At 42.7% G+C, this 24,730-nt stretch overlaps 1 protein-coding gene across 8 annotated transcripts in view; it reads left to right on the forward strand.

Moving 5' to 3' along the window:
- CNOT2 (CCR4-NOT transcription complex subunit 2) overlaps nucleotides 1–17,900 on the forward strand; it is a 119,644-nt gene extending 101,744 nt beyond the window's left edge. For all 8 annotated transcript variants that reach the window (XM_007666308.3, XM_007666304.2, XM_029078596.1 and 5 more), the window contains 7 exons: nucleotides 591–711; nucleotides 820–976; nucleotides 3,386–3,447; nucleotides 3,536–3,585; nucleotides 6,893–6,993; nucleotides 9,346–9,490; nucleotides 16,709–17,900. In XM_007666308.3, the coding sequence (XP_007664498.1) occupies nucleotides 591–711; nucleotides 820–976; nucleotides 3,386–3,447; nucleotides 3,536–3,585; nucleotides 6,893–6,993; nucleotides 9,346–9,490; nucleotides 16,709–16,795 (723 nt within the window). In that variant the 3' untranslated portion in view covers nucleotides 16,796–17,900. The remainder of the gene's footprint in view (nucleotides 1–590; nucleotides 712–819; nucleotides 977–3,385; nucleotides 3,448–3,535; nucleotides 3,586–6,892; nucleotides 6,994–9,345; nucleotides 9,491–16,708) is intronic.
- The last annotated feature ends 6,830 nt before the right edge of the window (nucleotides 17,901–24,730 follow it).

The raw sequence follows: 24,730 nt of genomic DNA on the forward strand, positions 1-24,730 counted from the left end.
GCTTGTGCAAGAAAAATTTTTTACACAAAGTAATAAGTGAACCATTGGGTGTTTGGAATATTTGTAAAATGTCACTGAAAAAAAGGGATCCTATTTCAATTGTAGTAGGGATCAGGTGGCTTTGCGTGTACATTCTGTGCCACTTTGGATGCTATTTTAGAAAGTGCATATGATTTGGGGACTTGTAACGGAGTCCACTGAAAATTTTTGCAGAGGGTCCCCCACGCAATGTTTGGGCAGCAGCATTTTTACTTCATTAAGTAATATCAGTATTTGGATATTGCGTCTCCGTGATCGTGGATTTATTCACATATCTCTTGTTGGGGGAACCAGTGCACTGGGGAATCCAGAGCAGAATTTGGCTTGGCTTGAAAATAATAATAATAATGATGGTATTTGCGACGCGCTTACTATGTGCCAGGCACTGTACTAAGCACTTTAGTAGAACTTATTGAAACTAGGGGAAATAGAAGTCATCCTGCCACCACGTGAGAATAATCGAACAATGACTCACAAGAGGATTTGTGAACTAAGAACTTTTGCATACGGGCAATTCTGTACTTATATTTGGAAATTATTTCTCGTGTTAGAATTTGAATACATCAGGCAAGACTTCTTCAAGTACAGATGGACCCAAATTCCCTGGAGATAAAAGTTCAACAACACAAAACAACAACCAGCAGAAAAAGGGGATCCAGGTGTTACCTGACGGTGGGCCCATTTGAATGCATATTTTTAGGAAGAATATTCAAATGCCCTTCCTTCGTTTGTTTTGCTTATGAAGAAAATGTCCCTTCTTTTCTTCTTCTTCTTCTTCAGGCCGGGTTACTAACATTCCTCAAGGGATGGTGACGGACCAGTTTGGAATGATCGGCTTGCTAACGTTCATAAGGGCAGCGGAGACGGACCCCGGGATGGTACACCTTGCATTAGGAAGTGACTTAACAACACTAGGCCTCAATCTCAACTCCCCAGAGTAAGTCCGATTTTCCGGTAACAACATTTGTTGCGTAATTGTGATATCCACCGCTCTTCCAAAAACCAGGTATCCGGGGGCTCCACACACCCTGAAATGGTTTTGCGTTTCCGCACACTCCCGTGCGCTGCCCTGTCGGTTTTGACGGCCACCAGTCGATGTCGAGGCGTCGTACTTTTATGTTTCGGGGTCCCACACTTGACTGCTCCCAGTTGAACTGGAAGAAATTCTGGGTGGCTTTCTGTTTTTTGGCCAAAGCCCCGCATACCTTTTGAATTCTCTGTTCAGTGGTGCTGCAGGTGTCTTGGAACCGAAGTTGCTCGAGAGAGAAAGCTCCAAGACGTGTACACTTAGCTGTCCTTCAAAGGGGTTGCCTCTGAACTCTTAGAGCGAATATGTACGTGTGTAGCATCCTATTTGTGAACAGCAGGGCATTCCATTTCGTATGCCCGTGTAGTTGATGATGCGTAGCTGGATTTGCTTCACCTGGCATTGTTTTTGAATGTTCCTCTGGGACTTGCATTACGATTTTAAGGTGTTCCACCCTGTTCTGCCCTGTAAAACTTGGGTCAGGGAGGAAATTCATTTTGAAGGTATGACTGCGCCCTTTGGTAAACAGTACATTCGATTAAATGTTATTCTTGTTTTGGAAAACCGACCGTCCATGGTGTTCAGTGTATTGCGAGGTTTTGATACGATCCCGTTTTGTTTTTAAATGAACTCGATTTCGTTAGGGCCCACTGCAGACCCCTCTAGTTGAGACAGATTGAGAGACTTGAAACTTTTCTTTAAGGTTTTCTTGCCTTAAAGAGAGGAGGCTGGGTCTCCAGCTGATGGTTCATAATGGCAAGCGAGCAGTTTTTCATCTCCCAGTGGGCCATTATTCTTTCTCTACAGCTTGAAGAAATGTTAACTGATGCCAACACTGTAGGATTTCCTCCCTCTCCTGCCCTTTTCTCTCCTCTTCACCTCACATCTTGACCCCGAGCATTTCTGCCCCAGAGACCCCCAGTTACTTGGAGAGACCATCCCATTTGGATTCAGAGCCCCTCTCCTGAGCGTGTAAGAAGCGAGACGCGATCCATCAGTCAAGTGGTGGTATTTATCAAGTGCTTACTGGGTGCAAAGCCCCGTACGAGGCGCTGGGGAGAGCACGGTACATCCAGAGTCGGTAGACGCGATCCCTGCCCACGAGAAGCTTACAGTGTAGAGGAGGAGCGGGGGGAGATGAAGAAAGGCAGGGGGATGTAGTGGAAAGAGCCCAGATCAAGGAATTCGGAGTCAGGTTCTAGTCCCAGCTTTGCACCGACAGACCATTTTAACTTCTCCACGTCCTGGTTTCTCACTTGGAACAGTTCTGAAGTTAACACCTGTGGTCGTCGCCCCGCCGCCGTCGTGAAAGCAGTTTGGAAAAATAAGTGTTATACACAGTCCAAGCCTCAGTTGGTTTAAACTCCACGGCACCTCGTTTCCCTCTCAGATACAGTTGGGCAGTCCACGCAGACGTTCTGGCACACCACTGGAAGTACCGAAACAACAAATAATAACTGCGTAGTTCGCCCCCAGGGCCCCCAGAAGGAGAGAGCTACTCCTCTAAAGAGTAGATTTTAATCATTTAGCCGCAAGTGGTTTGAGTTTGATGTAATGAGTCACATCAGTACTTGGGGGTTCTCCAGCAACTGTTAACTTCTAACTTGTTTTCTAAGCTTTCCATAAAATTGAGGAAACCTTTAGTCACCCCGTTTCAAATTTGTCAGCATTCACGAAGAAGTGTGGCAAGAGTATCAGGAAAATCTGAAAGTATTGTAGACTATGTCACGAACGAAAAAAGAAAGTAAAAGTCATCGAGTGAAAACAGATTTTCTAGAGCCGGCTATCGCAGGCCGGCCCAACCGTTAAGCTTTGCCCGAGGACTCCAGAAGACTTTCACTTGCTCAACTTGCCGGTCCCCCGGTTCCCTGTCTAAGACTGGTGAGCCCAGGGCAGTGGCCGGCAACTCGTCGTGAGCAGGGAACATGTCTACTGACTCTTATATCGTACTCTCCTAAGCGCTTAGTAGTACAGTGCCCTGCACACAGTAAGCGCTCAATAAATAGCCCCGATTGACCGATTGATCCCTCCTCCTCGACCCCAGAGTCAGTTCATCATCCGTCCTGCATCATCAGAGTTGACACAGAGGTAAACGTTCCTTCTGCTTTCTGTCAGAAACCAGAGGTGCCGTGTCTCCTTTATGTGGTAAGTCCAGTCAGCCGATACGCAGCAAAGAAAGTGAGCACCCAAGGTGCTTAGGTTTCGTGCGTGGAAGTGGTTTAGCAAGGTTCTCCCCACCCTAAACGAAAGAAGTTCACCATTTTGGAAAGGGTGGGGATGGGGTACTAACTTGCCAGTAACTTTCCTTTTCCTATTCAGGAATCTCTATCCCAAATTTGCATCGCCCTGGGCATCTTCGCCTTGTCGACCTCAAGACATAGGTAGGGGAAAGTGTTTGTGTTCAATATTTTGATGAATATTTATAAATGAGAACTGATTAATAAGTCTCTTTGTTTTTTTTCAATCTAGACTTCCATGTTCCATCTGAGTACTTGACGAACATTCACATTCGGGATAAGGTGGGTGCATTTTATTGCTTTACTGATCTTAGGATTGGTTTGAAGGTTTACTGCTTTTATCGTCGTACAGATAATTAATTTTTCAAGTGAGTTTGCAGTGTATTTTAAAAATACGTAGAGATCTTGTCTTCCCAGTCATCTAGATTGTTTTCTCAGTTTTGTTCCCCAACTATCTGTCTTTCCTTCCTTACCTGAAGGTGTTAGGATTTCCTGGCAAAGGTACTAATGTTCTACTTCAAAAAATGACCAATTCCAGAATGCTAGAAAGGCAGCTGTCATTTTTGTCCATATATCATTCCTCTAATTTGAAGTTACCGTTCTATTTGCTGGGTTTTTATCATAATCGGTTTATATGACCTGACAATCGAGGTAGTGCAATTTATCATTCTTTAATCATTCTACCCGTAGAAAATCTAGAATACGTGTGGGCTTTTGGTCTGTGAATACAGAATATGTAGTGCAAGTTTCCGAAGCCCCGCACAGATTATGTGTTATCTGATTTCAGCCTATCGACTGAGGCTCAGGAAGGAAATGGTTGAAAAAGAACGGTTTTCAGCTTTTGTGAGAGAGAAAGATAACATTGCCAAGGGAGTCTCCCCCTCTTCCAGTCAAGCTGGTGTGTCTGGGGGGAAATGACATGAGGTGGGTGCAGTGAGAGAAAGCGGATCGTTAGGCAGCGGGTGTCATCCCTGTTCTGCACTGACTGCAGCATTAGTTCTTTAATGCCGGAAGTTGTGCCAAGCTGAAGGGTGTGGGTTTCGAAAAGAGAGAAGGGAAGTTTTTCAAGACATTCGGGAAAGGGATATAGCTCCTGTAGACTGCAAGCCCATTGTGGCCAGGGATTGGCACTCTTTACTGCTGTATTGTACTTTCCAAGCACTTAGTACAGTGCTCTGCACACAGTAAGCGCTCAGTAAACACGAGTGAATGAGTGAATCTCCCGTAACTTACCGAAAGAGCCGACAAGGAGGGCCAGGTAGTGGCGGTGGCGGAGTAGGTGGGATTCCGGAGCCTTCTCGCGAGAACGATAGAGGAGACCCCAGCGCGGAGAACCTCTTAGGAGGAGTTGATTGACGGGCCGGTGATTCGCCCAGTGCCGGTTGTGATTTCTCAAGGGCACGTAGCGCAGTGAGCGATGGGGGACGTGGGTCCGGGGTGTTGAAATGCGCAGAAAGGTTTGTCGCGGGCTGGGCCCTTTTGTGCCTTTGCACCACTGCGCAGGGGTTGGTGGCCAAGGTGTTATTTGCCGCCCGCATTAGCCAGCCGATCTCGCAGAACACTCGTTGGGACTACCGATATCGTAGAATGCCGAAGGTGCTTCATCGGTCAGAAGGCTTCGCTGTCCGTACAGAGCCAGGGCTGACAGAGGTCTCCCCGTCCCAAGAGCCACTCTCTTTCTCTGGACTAAAAACAGGGCCGACAGTTAAGAGCAATCTTTCTCTAAATTAGGAATCCCTCTGTGGATGTCCAGATGGGGCGAGTCAGAGAAAGCATCCCATAGGACAGGCGGGACAGCTCGGGTTGCAGCCCCCTTGGTTAATAATGGGTGAAAAGGAGTCTGCGGGGTGGGGGCAAAAGGGGAGCACGGCCTGTCACTCTCACCCGCAGGAGCTGTGGACTTGGCGGACTTCATTTCACCCGCCCAATATAAAGCTGTGTTTTTAAGCCCCGTCCGGATTTGCAGAAGTGGAAGGAGGGGGCCTTCCAGGTGGAAGTGGGAAGAAGGATGGGGGTTCAGGGCCGGGTGTTAGTACTGACTCGAACACAAGGGAACGTGGAACAGTAGCCGGCCGGGAGGTGAGCTTAGGCAGAACAGGAGTTAAGAGAAGCAGCACGGCGTAGCGGATAGAGCACGGCCCTGGGAGTCAGAAGGTCATGGGTTCTAATCCCGGCTCCGCCACTCGTCTGCAGTGTGACCTTGAGCAAGTCACTTCACTTCTCCGGGCCTCAGTTACCTCATCTGTAAAACGGGGATTAAGACTGAGCGCCCCATGTGGGTCAACCTGATTACATTGTATCTACCCCAGCGCTTAGAAGAGTGCTTGACACATAGTAAGCGCTTAACAAATACCATAGTAGTTATTGTTATTATCTGGGGTACCCAGATACAAGGGAACCAGTTGCCAGGGTGCAAAAGGGAGTCGTGAGGATTTTGATGAGGATGGAATTTGCGCTTGAGAAAGATCATTCTTTCCACTGTGGGTACATTGGCCAGGTGGTGGGGAGGCTACGGCCTTCTTCCAGGGGAAGGTGACCAGCGTTTGTATCCAGGTTAGCGTAGGGGAGAATGATAGAAAAATTGGCGGGCTTTGGCGGTAGCCCGGGCTGCGGGAAGCCGACGAGAGAAAGGTGTCAAAGGCGACTCTAAGGTCGTGAGCGTCTGGCAGGGCTGTGGCATAGTCGAAAGAGGAGGGACAGAGAGGAAAACAGGAGATCTTAGGAGGGAAAATTAATCGATTCTTTGAGATGGCAGGTGGAGATGTTCTGGAGGCGAGAGGAAGTAAAGTAGTCTGGTGAGCAGATGAAAGAGATCAGGCCTGAAGGCGACTTTGATGTTACTTGATGTATAAAGGTGGTCTTTGAAACCGGGAGCGCAGATGCCTTTCTTTAAGAGCTTTGTACCTTGACCAAGAGAGTGAAGAGGAAACCACATTTTTAAGGTTGTGAAGAAGGGCCGGGTGTGAGAGCGAGGCATTAAACCTAGCCCCCCCCAAAATTTCAGAGAGACAGAAATGGACAGTCGAAAGCCATCGAGTGGTCAAGGGGGAGTCAGATGGTGACATCAGTCAATCCACGGTATCTGTCGAGTGCTCACTATGTGCAGAGCACTGTACTAAGCACTTGGGGGAGAACACTACAGTAGAGTTGGCAGACCCGATCCCTGCCCACAGCGAGCTTACAATGTAGAAAAGTATCTACGTGCAGTGGCTGTCGAGGAGAATTGTCCCAGGGGCTGAAGGCGGAATCTAGGAAGGAGAGAAGACCCCGGAGAGAGTTTGCGGCTGTAGTCTCCTTAAGGAATGTCAGAAGCCCATGGAGTGGGGAGTTCCCGGAGGTTGGCCATAGCCCCCGGGAACTTTTCTGAACCTAGCCAGGTTTGCCTTTGTACCGGCCCAAATGAGGTGAGGTCCCCTCAGCATCCCGCAACTGGGCTCCCGTGCGACTTTGCCCTGCCACTGCCCAGATTTAGCGGTAGCTAGAGACGGGGGAGGGGGAAAAGAAGTGCCTGCATATGGGTGTGGAGACTTATTTTGCTGGATCGTCTTTATATTTTTGATTTTCATCCTAATTTTCTCATCTTTCGTAGCTGGCTGCAATAAAACTTGGTCGATATGGAGAAGATCTACTGTTTTATCTCTATTACATGAACGGAGGAGACGTATTACAGCTTTTAGCGGCAGTAGAGCTGTATGTCCAAAGTATTTTGTTCATTTTGGGGTTGCGATAGCATGTATGGATTGAGAGCTTTCGATCGTACCACCGCAGACGTGATGTTAAAATTTTGTGTGTTGCTTGATTCTGAGCAAAGACATCTGCCACGAGGGGAAAAAAAAAAGAATTAAGCCGTACATTTTTATAATTGGTAAAAGTGATTTTATTCTGGGATAATAGTCCCGTGAATTAGAGTGTATTGCGTGAAGTTAAAAAATACTGAAATGAAACACGATTTATGTTCATTGCAGTTTGTATCTCCTTAGCCAGAGCCCCGATGGATCGGTGGTGTTCATTGAGCACTTACCGTTTGCCGAACACTGTACTGCGTGCTTGGGAGAGTCCGATACGACAACGTTCTTAGATACGTTCTCTGCCCGCAACGAGCTTGCAGTGCGGAGTGAGAGACAGGCTTAAATTTAAATAAATTATGGCTCTGTGTATAAATGGTGTGGGTCTGAGAGTTGGGTGAATACCATTTGCTTAAAGGGTACAGATCCAAGGACGGAGATGACACACAGTCAGTCAATCAATGGTATTTATTGAACGCCATGCCCAGAGCACACTGTATTAAACACACGGGAGAGTACAGTATTACGGAATTAGCGATCACTTTCCCTGCCCATTACGAACCTACTGCCTAGAAAAGGGAGAGGAGCACCAAATTTCTGCCTCCGCCCCACAGAAAAACAACTAAATAAAACAAAAAAAAACCCAGGAGGAAAACCATATTGCATTTTGAGCTGAGTCTTTCTGGGGTGTATTTATGTTAAGTCTGCATTCGGTGGGTGGCAAGAAATGAACTGTTTTATATTAGATTGATGGTTTTTTAAAAACAAAGGAAAAATCAATCCCCCTATTTCTCAAAATCAGGCCACTCGAGGTAAAATGACAGCTGAGTGCAAAGCAACACTTCACCACTTAATTTTGAGCCATGTCCTTTTCCCCCTGCTTCTGCCTCCTCCCGTTTGCCCAAGAGCAAGAACTTTGAATCGTAGAGTCTAACTTTCCCTGATGGCAGTGTATTTTATGTCGACTTAACCCTGTGGACTCTGCTATCCTTCCTTTTGGGTTCTTATTACCTGTAAGAACTCAAGTTGACTTCCACGAAAAGGGACCGATGACTATCTTTCTGGAATTTTTTTTAAATAAAAAAAAGATTTGCATTGTAAATCCAAAGAAAGTAAGGGGAGAATTGCAGGGGAATTTAATATTGAGTACTTAATTAATCTTCAGGGTCTGACCTGAGTACTGTCACTGTTACCAAGCTGTTTTTAAAACCAAAATAGAATAAAGGATATATTTACCAAAGCATCCACGTTGCACCCATTACACAGAGCAACAGCCTCTGTGCTGTTGTTCTCGGTGTTTAAACGCTGAAGTCAACTTCCACTGTGCTGATATCTGACTTGGGAAGCTGTTTTTCTCTTTTTGTACTGGATCAGGCAGAGTCTTATTTTATCTACCCAGAAATGCTGCCCTGTTCATCTCTCTGGAGCTAGCATTTCTTGTTTCCATCCCCTTTCCCAAACTATAGAAATTCACCTTGTTTTCAGTTGTGGAACCAGAATTTCCCGAGTTCAGTTGGGTCAGATTACTATAGACGTTTAGTATTAGGAGAATTGGGTGAGATTTATTTTCTGCAAATTCGCTTATTTTAAGAACTGTCATTAGTGACATCTTTTCTTGATTTTTCTATTGGGACCTTCAAGCGAGATGGTACCTTTAATGGACCAAGATTCAGTTCCAATGAAGTACAGCAGATCAGTACTCCTCCCAATCTTCTCTTGCGACCCTCAAGTTAATCACTACCACAGACTTCGTCATTAAATTTAAATTGAGGATTAAACGTAGTAGGAGCTGGGGGCATTACCAAGAGTATGTGGTTGAAGCTCGTTATGGGCAGGGAATATGTCTGCTAAATCTGTTGTATCGTACTCTCCCAAGCGCGTAGTACAGTGATCTACACATAGTAAGTACTTAAGTGCCCCTGATTGATCCATTTTTCTGTCAGTGTTCTGCTGTAAGCCCCCCATTTTTTCGAAGCACCAAAAGGTGTCTTAAGAAAACAGGTGAAATAGGTTTTTAGGAATGTTGATGAAAGACTCTGTTCTTGAACCGATGGTAAAAAGATCTCCCTTTTCAACGTTCAATACAGCGAGTGTGTGATGGCTAAGTAGGGTATGAGATTCAGGAGGGAGAAATAAATCACACATTATTACCTATTTACAATCATGCCTGTTGAAATAATTTGTATGAGCTTTGTATGAAAGTGTGTAACTTGGGAATGCCAAAAAATAACTCCCTTTTTTCTTTTAAAAATAAAAGTTTCAATCGAGATTGGAGATACCACAAAGAAGAGCGAGTATGGATTACCAGGGCACCGGGCATGGAGCCAACAATGAAAACCAATACGTATGAGAGGGGAACATATTACTTCTTTGACTGTCTTAACTGGAGGAAAGTAGCTAAGGTATATTTTTTTCCTTGTGCGAATGTGTAAATGTCAAAACTTGGGCTCCTTTTTAAAAAGCCTCCTTGTTTGTCACCTCTGTGTAGGGTCTATAAGTTGCCCATTCTTGGCCAAATCGTTTCTCTGTTCCACGTCTGAAGACTTTAGGAGGTGGGCCTAAGCCATCGAAAGCCAGGAAAACAGACTCAGCAGAGTAAAGACATTTTGGGAATCTTGCCCATGACCTGGTGTCACTCAAAATATTTTCTCTGACTACTGAATTGTAAAATAAAGACACACTCTTGCATTCCTAAACTCCTGTATTCATATATTATTGTGCTTAACACACAACTGTGTTGAGAAAAACAGATTTTGACACTGGGATGTTTTACTCATTCTGATGCAAGGTACCCGAGCTTGTTTGAAACGTAAAAAAGAAAAGAAGGGACTCGATTCATAAGAATAAAGCAAAGCTGATAAGATGAGTGTGTCCGGGCAAATGGGAAGCTATGGATCTGAAAAAGCAATTGTATACCCTCTGTTGATTGGATCCTCAGGAAAGCGTGGGCTTATAGTCCAGGAGTGCTGTGTATTACTCCTGTGTCATGCCCACAACCGTCACTGCTGTCACTAAACCTTCTAATCCTCAATCCAGGGGATTAGAACTAAGTGGGTAAGGAAATGGTTCTACTACCCTGGAATTCAGAATTACCCTTCAGGACAGGTTACGTTAATGGTTTAGGGGGACGGTAGCTTAGCTTCTGTACTTTCGCAACTCAGGATCTGTTTCTGTCGTTATAAAAAATGATGCGTCCATCTAATCATTTAGCACCTCCCCAAAACATGTTTTTAAAAAACATGAAATGGATGTGCCACTTACCCGGTATGTGTCATGAAGCCGTACCTTCCCGAGAAAATTGGTACAGAATCAGACAACTAGAAAGAAAAAGCTCAAGGGTCTGAAAACAAAAGTACCACCAGCCTCTACTGGGGCTACATTTACCAAATGGAAGAGATTTTTGTAAATAGAAACCAAAACTTTTGAGGCATTAGGTTTAAAAAAAACGTAGGGAAGGATGGGATTCTTAAAAAGTCCCCGCTCAGAAAAAGAAAAGGTAACATATTTTTATTTTAATCGTTGACGTTAGAGATGTTTCAGACAGTGGCCACCGGGAATTGCAGATTATCGCTTTTGTGATTTAAGAATCCATTTGTAAGTATTTTGAAATAGTCATCCTGAGGGGAATTTGTCTTTTAAATTCAAAAATGGATTGATTTATGATCATTGACATTTAAAATTCATTGAATGCTGGTAATATGCTAGGCAGTGTAAACGGTACAGTAAGTAACAATATCTTCTTTTCACAGTTTGAAATCATTCTGTAAAATGTTTAAAATTACTCTATAAGTGGAGACTTCTCCCATCTCCTAGGAAGGCTTTTTTCCAGTCCAGTTCCTCCCCTGCCCCCTCCATTTTCTTCACCTTGTTTTATCCCATTACTCTTTTCTATTTCCTTTTAGAAGTATCGAAAACCATTTTCATCTCTGTTTAGCGTTTATATTCTTCAAAAAATGTTGATGTGAAGATTTTCAGAAATTTCATTTTGCCTAATTTCTAGAATAGCACTTTTTATGGTATCGGTTAAGCACCTAATATGCGTCAAACACTATTCTGAGCACACGTTGGACACAGACTAAGGTAATTGGGTTGGACACAGACCCTATCCCACATAGGGCTCAACTGAGGCTTAGAGAAGTTACGTGACTTGCCTAAGGTCACCAAGCAGACATGTGGTGGAGCCAGGATTAGAACCCAGGTCCCCTGACTTCCAGATCCATGCCTTTTCCATTAAGCCATGCTGCTTCTCACACTTTTAAGCTGTTACTATTATTATTACTATGGTTTTGGTTAAGCGTTTACTATGTTCCAGGCACTGTACTAGATGCTGGGAGGGCCCCAGGCAATTCGGGTTAGACACAGGCTCTGTCCCCCCTGGGGCTCCCAGTCTCAATCCCCGTTTTACAGATGAGGTAACTGAGGCACGGAGAAATAAGTGACTTGCCCAAGGTCACACAGCAGGCAAGTGGCAGAGCCAGGATTAGAGCTCATGACCTTCTGATTCCCAGGCCCGTGCTCTATCCACTACGCCTGCTGCTTCTCACCATGTAAATTAATTGCTTGAATTAATTAATTAACTGGGAAGCACAGTTCTTTTTATATGAATTGGAAAAGCTAAAGGTTTTCAATGAATTGGCCACTTCAGGCCGCCAAGTCACAGTTAGCCACTCTTCTGTGACTAACAGGATATAAAATCATTCATCCTCCTGCTGTGTGAGAAGCACTGTCTTCAGAGCCTGGGAGAGTACAATCGATGTAAGACACACCATCCCTGGCCTTACGGAACTTTCAGGGAGGCGGGAGAGGCAAACACAAAATAATGTACAGGTAGAGGTAGAAAAAGGGAAAATGGATATGTAGAAGAGTAAGTGCTTTAATAGTCGGGTATGTACGTTATGTATAAAAGTGCTACAGATGGGTCTCAGGGCATAGGTATATAGTTGGGGAGGATGACTTCGGGAGAAGAAAACGATCAGCGAAGGCCTCCTGAAGGAAATGTGACTTCAGAAAGGCTTTGTTATTAAAATATTTATGTATTTGGAATTTATGCCATGTAACGTTTTCTAATTGATTTCTGTTTCTGTGTGTACTACGTCCGAGAGGTACAGAGTGCTTCCCTGAGAAAACTAGACTGAGACACAGGAAACCTGAAGTGTAGAGTCCATGCAGAAATAAAAATTCCAAGTCAACTAATCTGTGCAAGCTACTTGGGCTGTGAGCCCCAGACGAGGCAGGGACTATGTCCAACCTAATTAACTTGTATCTACCCCAGCGCTTAGAACAGTGTTCAACACATAAAAAAAGATACTGATCTCTTGCTTGGCCCTAATTTTCCTCTATGTAAAATGAAAATGGTACTGTCTTCATTGTTCAGAGATATTAATAATAATGGTATTTGTTAAGCGCTCACCATGTGCCAAGCCCTGTTCTAAGTGCTGGAGCGCTGTTTATTGAGCACTTAACTGTGTACAGAGCGCTGTCCTAAGCCCTTTGGAGAAAACAATGTAGTAGAGGTGGTAGGCATGATGCCCTCAAGGAGCTTTTACGGTATTGTGATCTCTGGAAGAAATGTATTAAATAAGATGCTGTTATCTGAATTGCTAATACTTGTACATTTTATGTTATCAAATCCTCAAGGGGTGTTGGGCACTTTCTTATAAGGCCAATACAGAGTAGTTCTTTTTAGTGCTAGAAACCTCTAGGTAGACTATTGTCATTATGTAACATATCTGTAATTTGCTTTCATTTATAAAATATCAGGTCAGATCATGCTAGAAATAATATATTTCAACTTCCCTTCAATAAACCAAACCAACTCCTTCCGGTGCTCAAACTGGTTGCCTGGTGATTTGAAAAAATGAACATTCCTCAGGTGTGTTTCTTTCTCAGCGTCAGAATCGGACTCATTGTTTGCTTATAAGAACTTCCCATTAAAACAGGGAGAATCGGTCCATATTTGTGGAAAATGTGTAAATTGCTACCCTAGCCAGCACGGTCCTCTTCATGGGTCCCGTGAAAAGAGCATGATAAGTGAAAGGGCGCTGTACGGAGTGCGATTCCCCAGATCAAAAAAATGGACCAAAACATTACAAATATTTTTTCAAGTATGATTTTTAAAAATCTAGTTGAGCGATCAAATAGCCAGGTAAAGATGTTCCCAAAATAAAAATTTTAGATGCTATTTTTGAGTGCAGATGTAGCTATTGCAATTTTTACTGTTGCCTTTCTCATTCTATTTAGTGATCTTTGGAAGACAAGTGTTAAATAAGATGCTTTAGTAATTATTGCTAATACTTGGGTATTTAACAAACCCTTGGGCTACTTGTGTCAATAGCTACACTAAATAGATGTCATTATCTACTTGGCAAGCCAGTCAGAATGTTTGGAAGGAAAGGGAAGCTAATGGCAATATCACTGTGGAAATTCAAAGGCTCTCATTAAACAGTAAAGCAAGAACCAGATAACTGGGCATCATATATATCTATTTACATATTTCAGTGGTATTTCTTAAGCGCTTATTATGTTCCAGGCACTGTACTAAGCGCTGGGGTAGATAGATGCTACTCGGGTTGGGCAGAGTCCATATCTCACACGGGGCTCAAAGTCTTAATCTCCACTGTACAGATGAGGTAAGTGAGACCCAGAGAAGTGAAATGACTTGCCCAAGGTCAACCAGCAGACAAGTGGCGGAGCTGGGACAAGAACCCATGTCCTTCTGCCTCCCCGGCTCGCACTCTACCCGCTACGTCACATTGCCTCTAATCCTCTTCAGTGAACTGTTTAAATTGTCGTTATTTAACTTTTCCTCAAATAACACATACGATCTGCCAGGCCGCCTTTAGGGTTAGGATAATTTTTAAAGGAAGGCTTTTGGCTTATCGAAAAATTGAACTTCCCATTGAATCTGTTGATATTTGATAGAGTTTAATAAAGCCTGTCCTTTTAATTCCTATATTGTAATGACAGAAATGCAGTTCACGAAAGCACTCATCCCAGTGCTCTTCAATATTACTCTACTCCTTTTGCTCATGGAAGAATTAAGGAAGGGGAAGTTCCGTGAGTGGCATAAAGACGTGCCACAAATGGAAACCAGGGCTCTGGTTTCTTTTGTCTACTCTTTTCATCTTTAAACTCTAATCTCTCTTTTGAACATTCATTCCTGAGCAACACAACAACAAAATTGGTGAGAGACTGTCATAATTCCGGGGATCTGAGGTACCATGAAGAGAGAGAGGAAGGGGATTGATTTTTTTTTCCTGATTAAATTTTTCTTTTTAATGGTATTTGTGTGGCGCTTACTATGTGCCAGGCACTATACTGAGAGCTGGGGTCGATGCAAGGTAATCAGGTTGGACACAGTCCTTGTCCGGCAGTCTTAAACCCCAGAGAACTGAGGCCCAGAGAAGTTAAGTGACTTGCCCAAGGTCACACAGCAGACAAGTGGCAGAGCCAGGATCGGAACCCAGGTCCTTCCGCCTCCCAGGTTCTCGCCACTCGGCCGTGCTGCTTCTCAGCGCCAGTTGCTGCCACAATTGAGGGGAAGAGAACGATGCCTATGTTTAGAATAGTTTAGAGAAACAGAAGACAAAATATTGGGAGTATTCAACTCGTGTGCCCTGGATTTAAAAGGGACTTCTGGAGGTTTAGAAAGATTTATCTTTCCATTATAGATGAGGAGTTTAATATAGTTCAGCTTTTAGAGCCAAATTAAATTTTCCTTGGCAAAGACTTGAATTAAAATTAAGTATCTTTTTGAGTCGTAGGGCGTTCTGTATTTTCTGCTTATTACACAGTTGCTATTACGGCATCTCAGAGTTAAAGTACAGTAAGTGAAATTCTGAGGCTGAATGACCAATATTAATTGTCTAAATGGAAGAATTGGAACTGTCGTCTTGTGGCTGGGGAATCAAAAGTCCTGTTTATTTCTCCACGCTTGTTTAATCTCTATATAAAATGCAGAAAGCGCTTCAGATATGTTAGAATAAATATCAGTTCTTCCACCTATTGTTGTTGCTTGTTCACTTCAACTCTGACCTTACCAAGTAACATTTCTCCTTTACCTTAGTTACCCGTTTGTCTAAAATAGGGGTAACTTTTTAAACTAATTTGAGCTCTTCAGGCACCTGAATTTTTTTCAGCTTCAATTCTGGGAAGTTGTGTGAGGTAATTTTCTTTAATGGAATTTTGACTGAGTATTCATAGCATGGAAAAACACTAGTGAATCTATTTAAAACTGCCCTGCTTCTTCCCTTTTACTCCGTCCTCCTCTCACCACCCTGCACTTCTCCCCATCACTGCTCCCCAAAAGAATAATTATCACACCAACTTTGACCTTAGAAGTTAAAACTTTCAATTCTTATTTTGATTGTTAGCATTTAGTCAAAATTCGGAGGTGAAACCAAGCCATTAGGGTGCATTGAGCCAAATTCAAGTTTTTGGCCAGAAATGAATTAGATCTTTAAGGAGCACCATTAGATGACCTTTCTAGCCACTAGGGTACAGTTAGTAATATTGGATGATCAATTAACAAAAAAAATCAGTTTAAACTTACAACGGAACTTTCTTGCTCTTTTCTAAATTTAAATGGGCACGGCACTCATTTTCTGTTTCCTCAGTCGATACACCTCTTAAATACTGCGCGTTTTCTCCTTTTCACCCTCCTTCCCCTCCACAATTGTCTGCTTACCCTGTAGTGCGATGCTGGGAGAGCCAAAGACAGATCTCCACCAGCCGTTTTGAAATTTGGGCAACTCAGTGAGTGTATTTATTAGTTAAGCTTTCTAAACCAAATTTAAACCACTTTACATGTTTTTCATGGCATGTGGTTTATGAATGAGGCTAGGCTAGTGATAAGAGTGAGATAAGAGTTTTTGCAATCTGTTGTTTTTCTCAGTTTTTGAAACAGGCTAAAATGCTTCTGTCCAATGATTTTTAAAGAAACACATGTAAAACATGACCCCAAATCCTTTTACCAGATTCCTCCGATGGACGTTTGGAGCAGTTGCCAGCTAATTCGACCGTAACACGGATTAAATAGTACAAAGATATGTTCATTTAAAACGATCTGGAGAGTCAGTGTTACCGCATTTAAAGGACAATGTATAAGGGTGACAGATGCCTCAAAGCAATTCATTCCTTAGAACCCCATTATTTTCTAGGTGTTTGTGTTGACTATCCATTCAGCAGTACTTTTTTATTTAATAGCCAGAGCTGAGTTATTAATTTCCATAGCGAGATGAAGAGGTTCGCCTGATGTAGGCTCAAGGCAGTATCCTAGTGGTTACTTACGTTCTGATCAGCCTTAATTTCCCCCGACTAATCAAATGAAAAGTGACAGTTAATGGCACCGTACGAGCCAGTAACAAAGGGAGAAATGAAAGGGATCTGCGTATGTTTCTATGTGACTCTATATCGTCCTATTATTATCATTATTATTATTTGTTGAGCGCTTACTCTGTGGCAAGCACTGGGGCAGATACCACCTAATCAGGTTGGACACAGTCCCTGTCCCACGTGGGGCTCACAGTCTTAAGTCCAAATAATTGGTCGGGCCAAAGGCCTTGATCGGGGAGCGAATTTGCAGTAAAGACTTCTGATCTTGCAATTATTTTCTGTTGTAGGAGTTCCATCTGGAATATGACAAATTAGAAGAAAGGCCTCATCTGCCATCAACCTTCAACTACAACCCTGCTCAGCAAGCCTTCTAAAAGACTTCCCTTTTCTTGGGGTATGGCTGTCTCAGCACAATACTCAACATAACTGCAGAACTGATGTGGCTCAGGCACCCCGGTTTTAATTCCTTGAGGATCTGGCAATTGGCTCATGCAAAGGGTCACTACGTGAGGACCTGCCTTACTAATTATGTGCTGCCCAACAACTAAATTTGTCATTTTTTTGTTTTCTAGTTTGAGCAGGGTCTGGATTTTTCCATTTATTTTACCGTATTTTTTTTTTTTTGCCAGCAGACAGATTTGGGTCTGTACAGAAAGACAAACAAGTACACTGACAGAAGTTGACCACTTAAGTTTCCAAAATGTAAAGGAAAAAAAAATAACCAAAAACCAAAAATCCTTCCCCACGCCCCCGACCAAAACCAACGAAAAATTTGACAAAATTTGCATTGTTCATTGTAGCTCTATTGGTAATAAAACAAAATGTTTGTGCATTTTTATGTGAAGATCCTTCTCGTATTTCATTGGGAAAGATGAGCAAGGTCTGCTTCCTTCATTTTACTTCCCCTTCTGTTTTTGAAAGGCAGTTTTCGCCAAGCTTAATGCAAGAATATCTTGACTGTTTAAAGAAAGATATTGCCACAACCTCTGGATGATTTCCTGGGTTGTGTATTACTGAGCTTCATCTTTCCAGAATGAGCAAAACACTGTCCAGTCTTTGTTACGATTTTGTAATAAATGTGTACATTTTTTTTAAATTTTTGGACATCACATGAATAAAGGTATGTATGTACGAATGTGTATATATTATATATATGACATCTATTTTGGAAAATGTTTGCCCTGCTGTACCTCATTTTTAGGAGGTGTGCATGGATGCAATATATGAAAACGGGACATTCTGGAACTGCTGGTCAGGGGACGTCTTTGTCGCCTGTGCACTAAAGGGCCAGATTTTCAGCAGCCAAGGACATCCATACCCAAGTGAATGTGATGGGACTTAAAGAAGTGAACTGAGACAATTCACTCTGGCTGTGTGAACAGCAGCGTTTCATAGGAAGAGAAAAAAAAAATCAATCTTGTATTTTCTGACCACATAAAGGCTTCTTCTCTTTGTAATAAAGTAGAAAAGCTCTCCTCACTACAGTGTTGACTTTGATTTAAGATTGTGAAGTCATTTCTTCAACATGAAAAATGGACAAAAAAAAAAAGCCTGTTGAAATTCTTAAAATATCAAGCTAAACAGCGGTTATGGGGCTTAAAAGGAAAGAGACTTTTTGCTACTGGCTACTCAGTTTAATGAAACCTTTTCACATATAGATCAAGAACTATAGGAAAATCATAGTATTATACAGCCGATTATACAATGGACAACTATTTTTGCAAGTGGGATCCTGGTAGTATTTGAAATAAAATGTTCTAAGACTTTAAAAAAGCCAGTTATAAAATAGTGTTCTTTATGTGGGAAGCTTGTTTCCTTAAATGAACATGTCTTAACTGATTGCAGTTTACCTCCAATGGATATTTTACCATTCTGACAGTTTGACAGACTAATGCTGCATTTGATTCCAAGGGTATTTCTATTTGAAATAATTCATTAATTCTGGAAAGCATTTGTTTCTAAAATCCCCTCCCCATCCCCTTCTCCCCCCAAATAAATAAATAAAACATGGGCAGATTACTCCTTAAATTTGCTGTGCTGGCTACTCCACATCTATCTATTTGTAAATCCTTTTATGTATTCTGTTTCAAAATTTCTAAAGACTGGGTAACCAAAGTAAGAAAAAGGGAGCCAAACTCTCAGTGATTTTTTTTTTTAATTCATTTTTAAGCCATTTTTCTATACGGAGCAAAATTCTACATTTTGTATAGATTCCCCAGATATATCCTAATTTCACGTAATGTATCTCCTCAGACAGAAGGTAAATTGATGGCCATAGGTTTACAAAATAGATAATTTCCCAGGAATTTAACTCAATTTTTCACATAAATCAGGGTAAATGCTCCTGGACATCTGTTCAGTTTAAGGTTTTAGACTCCATTTCATTGTTCATTGACTAATTTGGTGATATTTCCTGTACAGTAATTGAGAATGAGTGGAAAGAACGAGTATTGTAAAGAGCCCTTTTTTTAATTAGTAGAAAATGTCACTTTTAAAACAAAGCGTATGCTAGAATGGACCTCAGCTCCAAATTAGGTAAAATTTAGTTAATCAGTCACTTGTTTTATTGAATGCTTGATGGGTGGCCTAGCAGTGCACAGGTGCTTAGGAGAGTACAGCACAACAGAGTTGTAGATGTGATCCACTATAGTCTGTAAGCTCCTTTTGGGCAGGGGAGGCAGACTGTAAAATAGATTAGGGATAGGGGAAATAATAGAGGAACATAATATTTACATAAGTAGTATAATAATGATGGTATTTGTTAGGTGCTTACTCTATGCAAAGCACCGTTCTAAGCGCTGGGGTAGAGATAAGGTAATCAGGTTGTCCCACGTGGGGCTCACAGTCTTAATCCCCATTTTACAGATGAGGTTCCTGAGGCACAGAGAAGTGACTTGCCCAAAGTCACACAGCTGCTAAGTGGCGGAGCCGGGATTAGAACCCATGACCTCTGACTCCCAAGCCCGGGCTCTTTCCACTGAGCCACGCTGCTTCTCTATTGTGGGCCTGGGGTTAGTATAAAGGTGCTTAACGGGGGTTACACAGCCAGGTTTATAGTCAACGCAGAGGCAAGGACGGATAAGGGCATTAAAAGGCTTAGTCTGAGAAGCCTCTTGGAGGAGATGTGATTTTAGGAGAGTTTTGAAGGTAGGGAGAGTGGTAGAACGTCAGACACGAAGGGGGAGGGAGTTCCAGGCCCACGGGAGAACGTGGGCAACGGGTCTGTGTCAGGAGAGATGAAGTTGAGGTACAGAGCTGGTGTTAAAGGAACGGTGTGTGCCCATTGGATTGCAGTAGGAAATGGACGCGGCTAGGTAGGAGAGAGATGGAGCAGTAACTGGACGGTGCCATGGAGTCAGAGGAGGGTTTTTAAGATAGGGAATTCATAATAATAAGAATCGTGGTATCTGTTAGCGTTTGCTATGTGCCGGGCACTGTACTATTCACTGGGGTTGACGTAAGCAAATCGGATTGGACAGAGTCCTCATCCCACATGGGGCTCACAGTCTTAATCCCCGCTTTACAGATGAGGGAAATGAGGCACCGAGAAGTTAAAATAAAGGTAACCTCTTTCCGGGGTGGCCAGGAGTTGTACGGGAATGAGGGTGGAGGAAATATGAGGGGGCTTGCTGAGGGTGCAAAAGTTACAATCTTATTCTTAATGTAGACACAACAGCTGTTTGAACGAAGATAAAATTGGGGGTGTGTGTGTGTGTGTGTGTGTACGTCATTATATTGTATATAATGACTTGCCTTTAGGTGCCTTCGTTCTTATTTTATTGCCCAGTGCGCAGTTTGGTATACGTAAACTTCAAGTTAGTGAATTTGGGTATTTTTTCTCATCAAATCCGGAGATGGAATCTGCATCTAACCATGGCAGCTAATGTATTAAAGTGGTCCCCGTGATTATTCTTGGAAAGATTTATGCCTTTTCAAATGTGATTCTGACATTAAGGCATAGGCGTATCAAAAATAAAATTGGAGCAGTAACTACAGTTGACTTTGTCCGGGAAAAGAAGGTATTAATTGCAAAGGAAACACCTCTCGACTTTCTGTAAGTACCAAAAAAACATTTCTACTGCTGTAGTGATAATGGCGTAGGAATTTTTATTTCAAACTTAGGTTTTCAGTAGTTTGTCATTTCGCAACATTGTTTGCTTTGGATAAAGAAGTCATACTATTCATAATGTACTACTACTAATAATAATTGTGGTTTTTTTAAGCACTTACCATGTGCCAAGCAGTATAAAAAGTGTTGGGATAGGTACAAGATAATCAGGTTAGACAGGGGCCCTGACCCACATGAGGCTGACAGTCTGAAGCGGAGGGAAAACAGGTATTGAATCCATTTTACAGATGAGGAAACTGAGGCACAGAGTAGTATCGACTTGCCCAACATCACAGGATGGGCAAGTGGCGGAGCTGGAATTGACGGGATAACTTTTTTCCTTTGCTTTGCGTTTTGGGTGTTTTCTGTTGTTTTTTTGATTTTTTTTTTTTTTTAGTCTAAGCACTTTCAGACACGTATCAATTTTTTTTGGTTGATTACTCTTTCAATTTCAATAGTAAAAATTGATCAGGCATTTAGTTGTACCTGAAAATACCTTCAGTAGAATTTCATGGCATGTAGAATGATCTTCCCCTGAAAGATTTTTACTATATATATATATATATATCACTTGTGTCTGAGTCTACATATGCTGATATTTAGATCATTTGGGCTCAGAAATGCGTTTGGCCTCAATTATCCGACATATCTAGAGGATGGGTTTCTTGGGCTTTGAATCATCCAGATCACTGGGATGTGTGGCAAAAATAATTATCAAAAGTAAAGTCTTTTCATTCTCCCTCCCCGACTTCCAGGCTTTCTTTAAACTTTTTTTTTTTTTAGTGGTACTTGTTTTGCCCTTACTATGTGCTAAACACCATACTAAGTCCTGGGACATATACAAGATAATCAGGTTGAACACGGTCCCTGTCCCTCTTGGGGCTCACGGTCTTAGTAGGAGGGAGTAGGATTTAATTTGAGGAACAGAGCAGTTGTGACTTGCCCAAGATCATATAGCAGACAAGTGGCAGAGGGAGATTTGAATTCAGATCCTCCTACTCCCAGACCTGTACTCTTTCCACCAGGCCACGCCGCTTCCTGCATTTGGTCTGAATCTCTCCCAGGGTTTTGAACTCATCACTGAATAGCAATTCTTGTTACACCTCATCTCTTCTGAAACCATCAGTGACATGCAAGACTAAAAACAATAGCTTGATTAACCGGTATAGAGAAAGGCTTTGGAGAGGTCACAACTTCCAAGCCGCTGCCTGGCCTAAAATGAGAATAAAAGAGACGTAGGTGGAAGACGATGGTGGACATTACGTGGGAGCCCTTCCATTGCCAACAGAGGAGTTGAGCCAAGGAGCTAGAGTGTTAGATGGAGGAGAGAGAGTAAAAGACCTCGGAGCAAGAAGGGATTTTTGCCACAAGAGCCTGGAGCCATAGTTTTGACAGTCTAGGATTTCCACTTTGGAGGGGCTGAAGGAAGCACATGGCATAAAAAGAGAAAGACCGACTTCATGCCCTTGAAAGGATAAGTAACCTCCAATAGTCTCTGAGCTTGAATCTAGCTCAGATTCTGTCTGTGTACAGACGTTTGCATTTTGTGACTGGATTGGATTTTATGCTTTTTTCACCTTGGAATGATTGATCAATCAATCAGTAGTATTGATTGAGTGCTTACTGTGTGCAGACCGCTGTATACTAAGCGCTTGGGAGAGTACAGTATAACAGAGTCGATAGACACATTCCCTGTCCACGATGAGCTTACAGTCTAGAGGATGGAACCTTAATAATAATAATAATTGCGGCATTTGTTAAACACTTGCTATGTGCCAACTACTAATAATCCTTTAAGAGGGAGAACAGATATTAAGTCCCCATTTTGCGGATGACGGAACTGAGGCACAGAGAAGTTAAGTGACTTGCTTAAGGTCACAGAGCAGACAAGTGAAAGAGCCAAGATTAGAACGCAGGGTCTCTGACTCCCATCGGAGCTCTTGTTTCCACTAGCCACGCTGTTTCTCTAACCTCTTTATATACTGTAAACTTTTTCCATACTGAGCGATGTGTATGATTTTACTTGGTTCTGACCTTCCCTTCTTTAATTTAAGTAAGTGATTTCATCTCATTTCTTCTCCACGGGACCCAGGCCCCCATGTCCACTGTTAAACCCCACTACTGTGGGAGGGATTGAGGTTTGGAAAACGTTCCCCGGCCTAGAACCGGGCTTTATCGCGGAGTCATAGGGTGGCAGGGTCAGTCTGCCCGGGTACCTTAGGGAACATTCACCGGGCAGTGTGGAAGGGCGAAGTCTTCAAGTTTACAGTATTAAAAATAATAATAATAATGGCGGTGGTATTTGTTAAGCGTTTACTATGTGCCGTGCGCTGGGGTGGAACAAGTTAATGAGCTTGTCCCACGTGGGCCTCACAGTCATAATCCCCCTTTTAGAGATGGAGGTAACTGAGGCACAGAAAAGTTAAATGACTTGCCCAAAGTCACACAGCGGACAGGTGGTGGAGCCGGATTAGACCTCTGACTCCCATGCCCGTGCTCTTTCCACTAAGCCACGCTGTTTGGCTTGGGATCATTTCTGGCTTGTGCAGGCAGTGGGAGCCTCGACACAACGTGGGCGTGTCATTTGGGGGTGTTAGCCCAGGCCCAAACCACCCCAACATGGTGACTTGATCAGTAATTTGAGGAGGAGTGTATTGGAAGATACTGTTCTTGAAATATCAGTGCTCCTGTGGACAACGATGCTGCAGGTGAATTAGGATGTGCTTCAGACTGTCTGTGCACAAGACATTCTTGAGAGTTTTCCAAAATCCCAACACCTCACGTCATTTGTGAAAGCCGATGTGCAGCCTATTTCCCCTCCCATACCCACCGCTGTCATCTTAATAGGGAATGTGGTGAAATTAGTTCATATGTAAAATTGTATCTGACTTTTGTCATCGAGCACACTCTCTAAATTATACATAATAGTGTTTCTATAAATGGCCCCGTCTGCCTGGCTTTGGTTGGGATTTTTGGAAAATAGAGTGAAATGGATTTAGTTTTAATTGCTATTTACTAGAGGAAACCCTATTGATGTTGTTAAAGCAAAATAACCTAAGCCAGAGAGTGGCATACCACAGACCAATCTCCCATAGATTTCTCTAAAAGTGTTGAATAAAACTCTTATTCATAAAGGGCTGAGAAAATAGCCGTGGTAAATGTGGTTTCCCTCTCTTTTCAATATATGTTTGAATCCGGTAATTTAATTTTCAAGGTATCCATACCTTTATTAGATTCAAATGTTTAAGTTGTGATTTGATCCACTATGTCTGTCACAGTTGCCTGGAGAAGAGCGGATTTTGAATGGAAATAAAGCTTGTCCCCGTATAGCCTTATTGACCAATATTTGGTCTTGAATATTTTGAATCCATGAGTTGAAAACGTGAACGTGTTGATTAATCCCTTCTTAGAGACTGAAAAACGCACCTAATGACTGCCCTTTTGAAAACATTTCTGTGCTTCATGCATTCTGCTCGGCCCATATTTTTGGAAGGCTTTTCGCAGAGCGGTGAACTGAGCGATTTGGAGAGTACACCACTATTAGGTGTGATTTGACGGTCAGCGAATTTACACCTCAGAGATGGGGATGGGGAGACAGTCACTAAACAAGAGTAGAGATGAACTTGGCCCTCAAGGAATTTCCAGTTTGGAGAGGTTGTGGGGAACGGCCTCGCAGATAGGATTTCCTTAGCGAATTGAAGATCTGCACAATACTGTTCAAGATCTGTATTACTACATGCGGACCCAGCAACGTAGTGTCGTCATCGTCAAGGAATAATGATTGCATTTATGAGTGCAGTGGTAGGGCACTTGGTAGGTAGGTATCCTAATACTAAGAATAACTGGGGTATTTGTTAAGTGCTTACTACCAATAATAATAATAATAATGACGATGATGGTATTTGTTAAGCCCTTACTATGTGCCAAGCACTGTTCTAAGCACTGCAAGTGCCAAGCACTGTACTAAGCACTACGGACGATATAAGGCAGTCCCTGTTCCCACATGGGGCTCACAGTCTAAGTGGGAGGAAGAACAGGTAAGAGAAGCAGCGTGGCTTAGCGGAAAGAGCACGGGCTTGGGAGTCAGAGGTTGTGGGTCTGCTGCTTGTCAGCTGTGTGACTTTGGGCAAGTCACTTAATTTCTCTGTGCCTGTTAACCTCATCTGTAAAATGGGGACTAGGACTGTGAGCCCCACGTGGG

This window comes from Ornithorhynchus anatinus, chromosome 14 (assembly GCF_004115215.2).
Source record: "Ornithorhynchus anatinus isolate Pmale09 chromosome 14, mOrnAna1.pri.v4, whole genome shotgun sequence".
NCBI lineage: Eukaryota > Metazoa > Chordata > Mammalia > Monotremata > Ornithorhynchidae > Ornithorhynchus > Ornithorhynchus anatinus.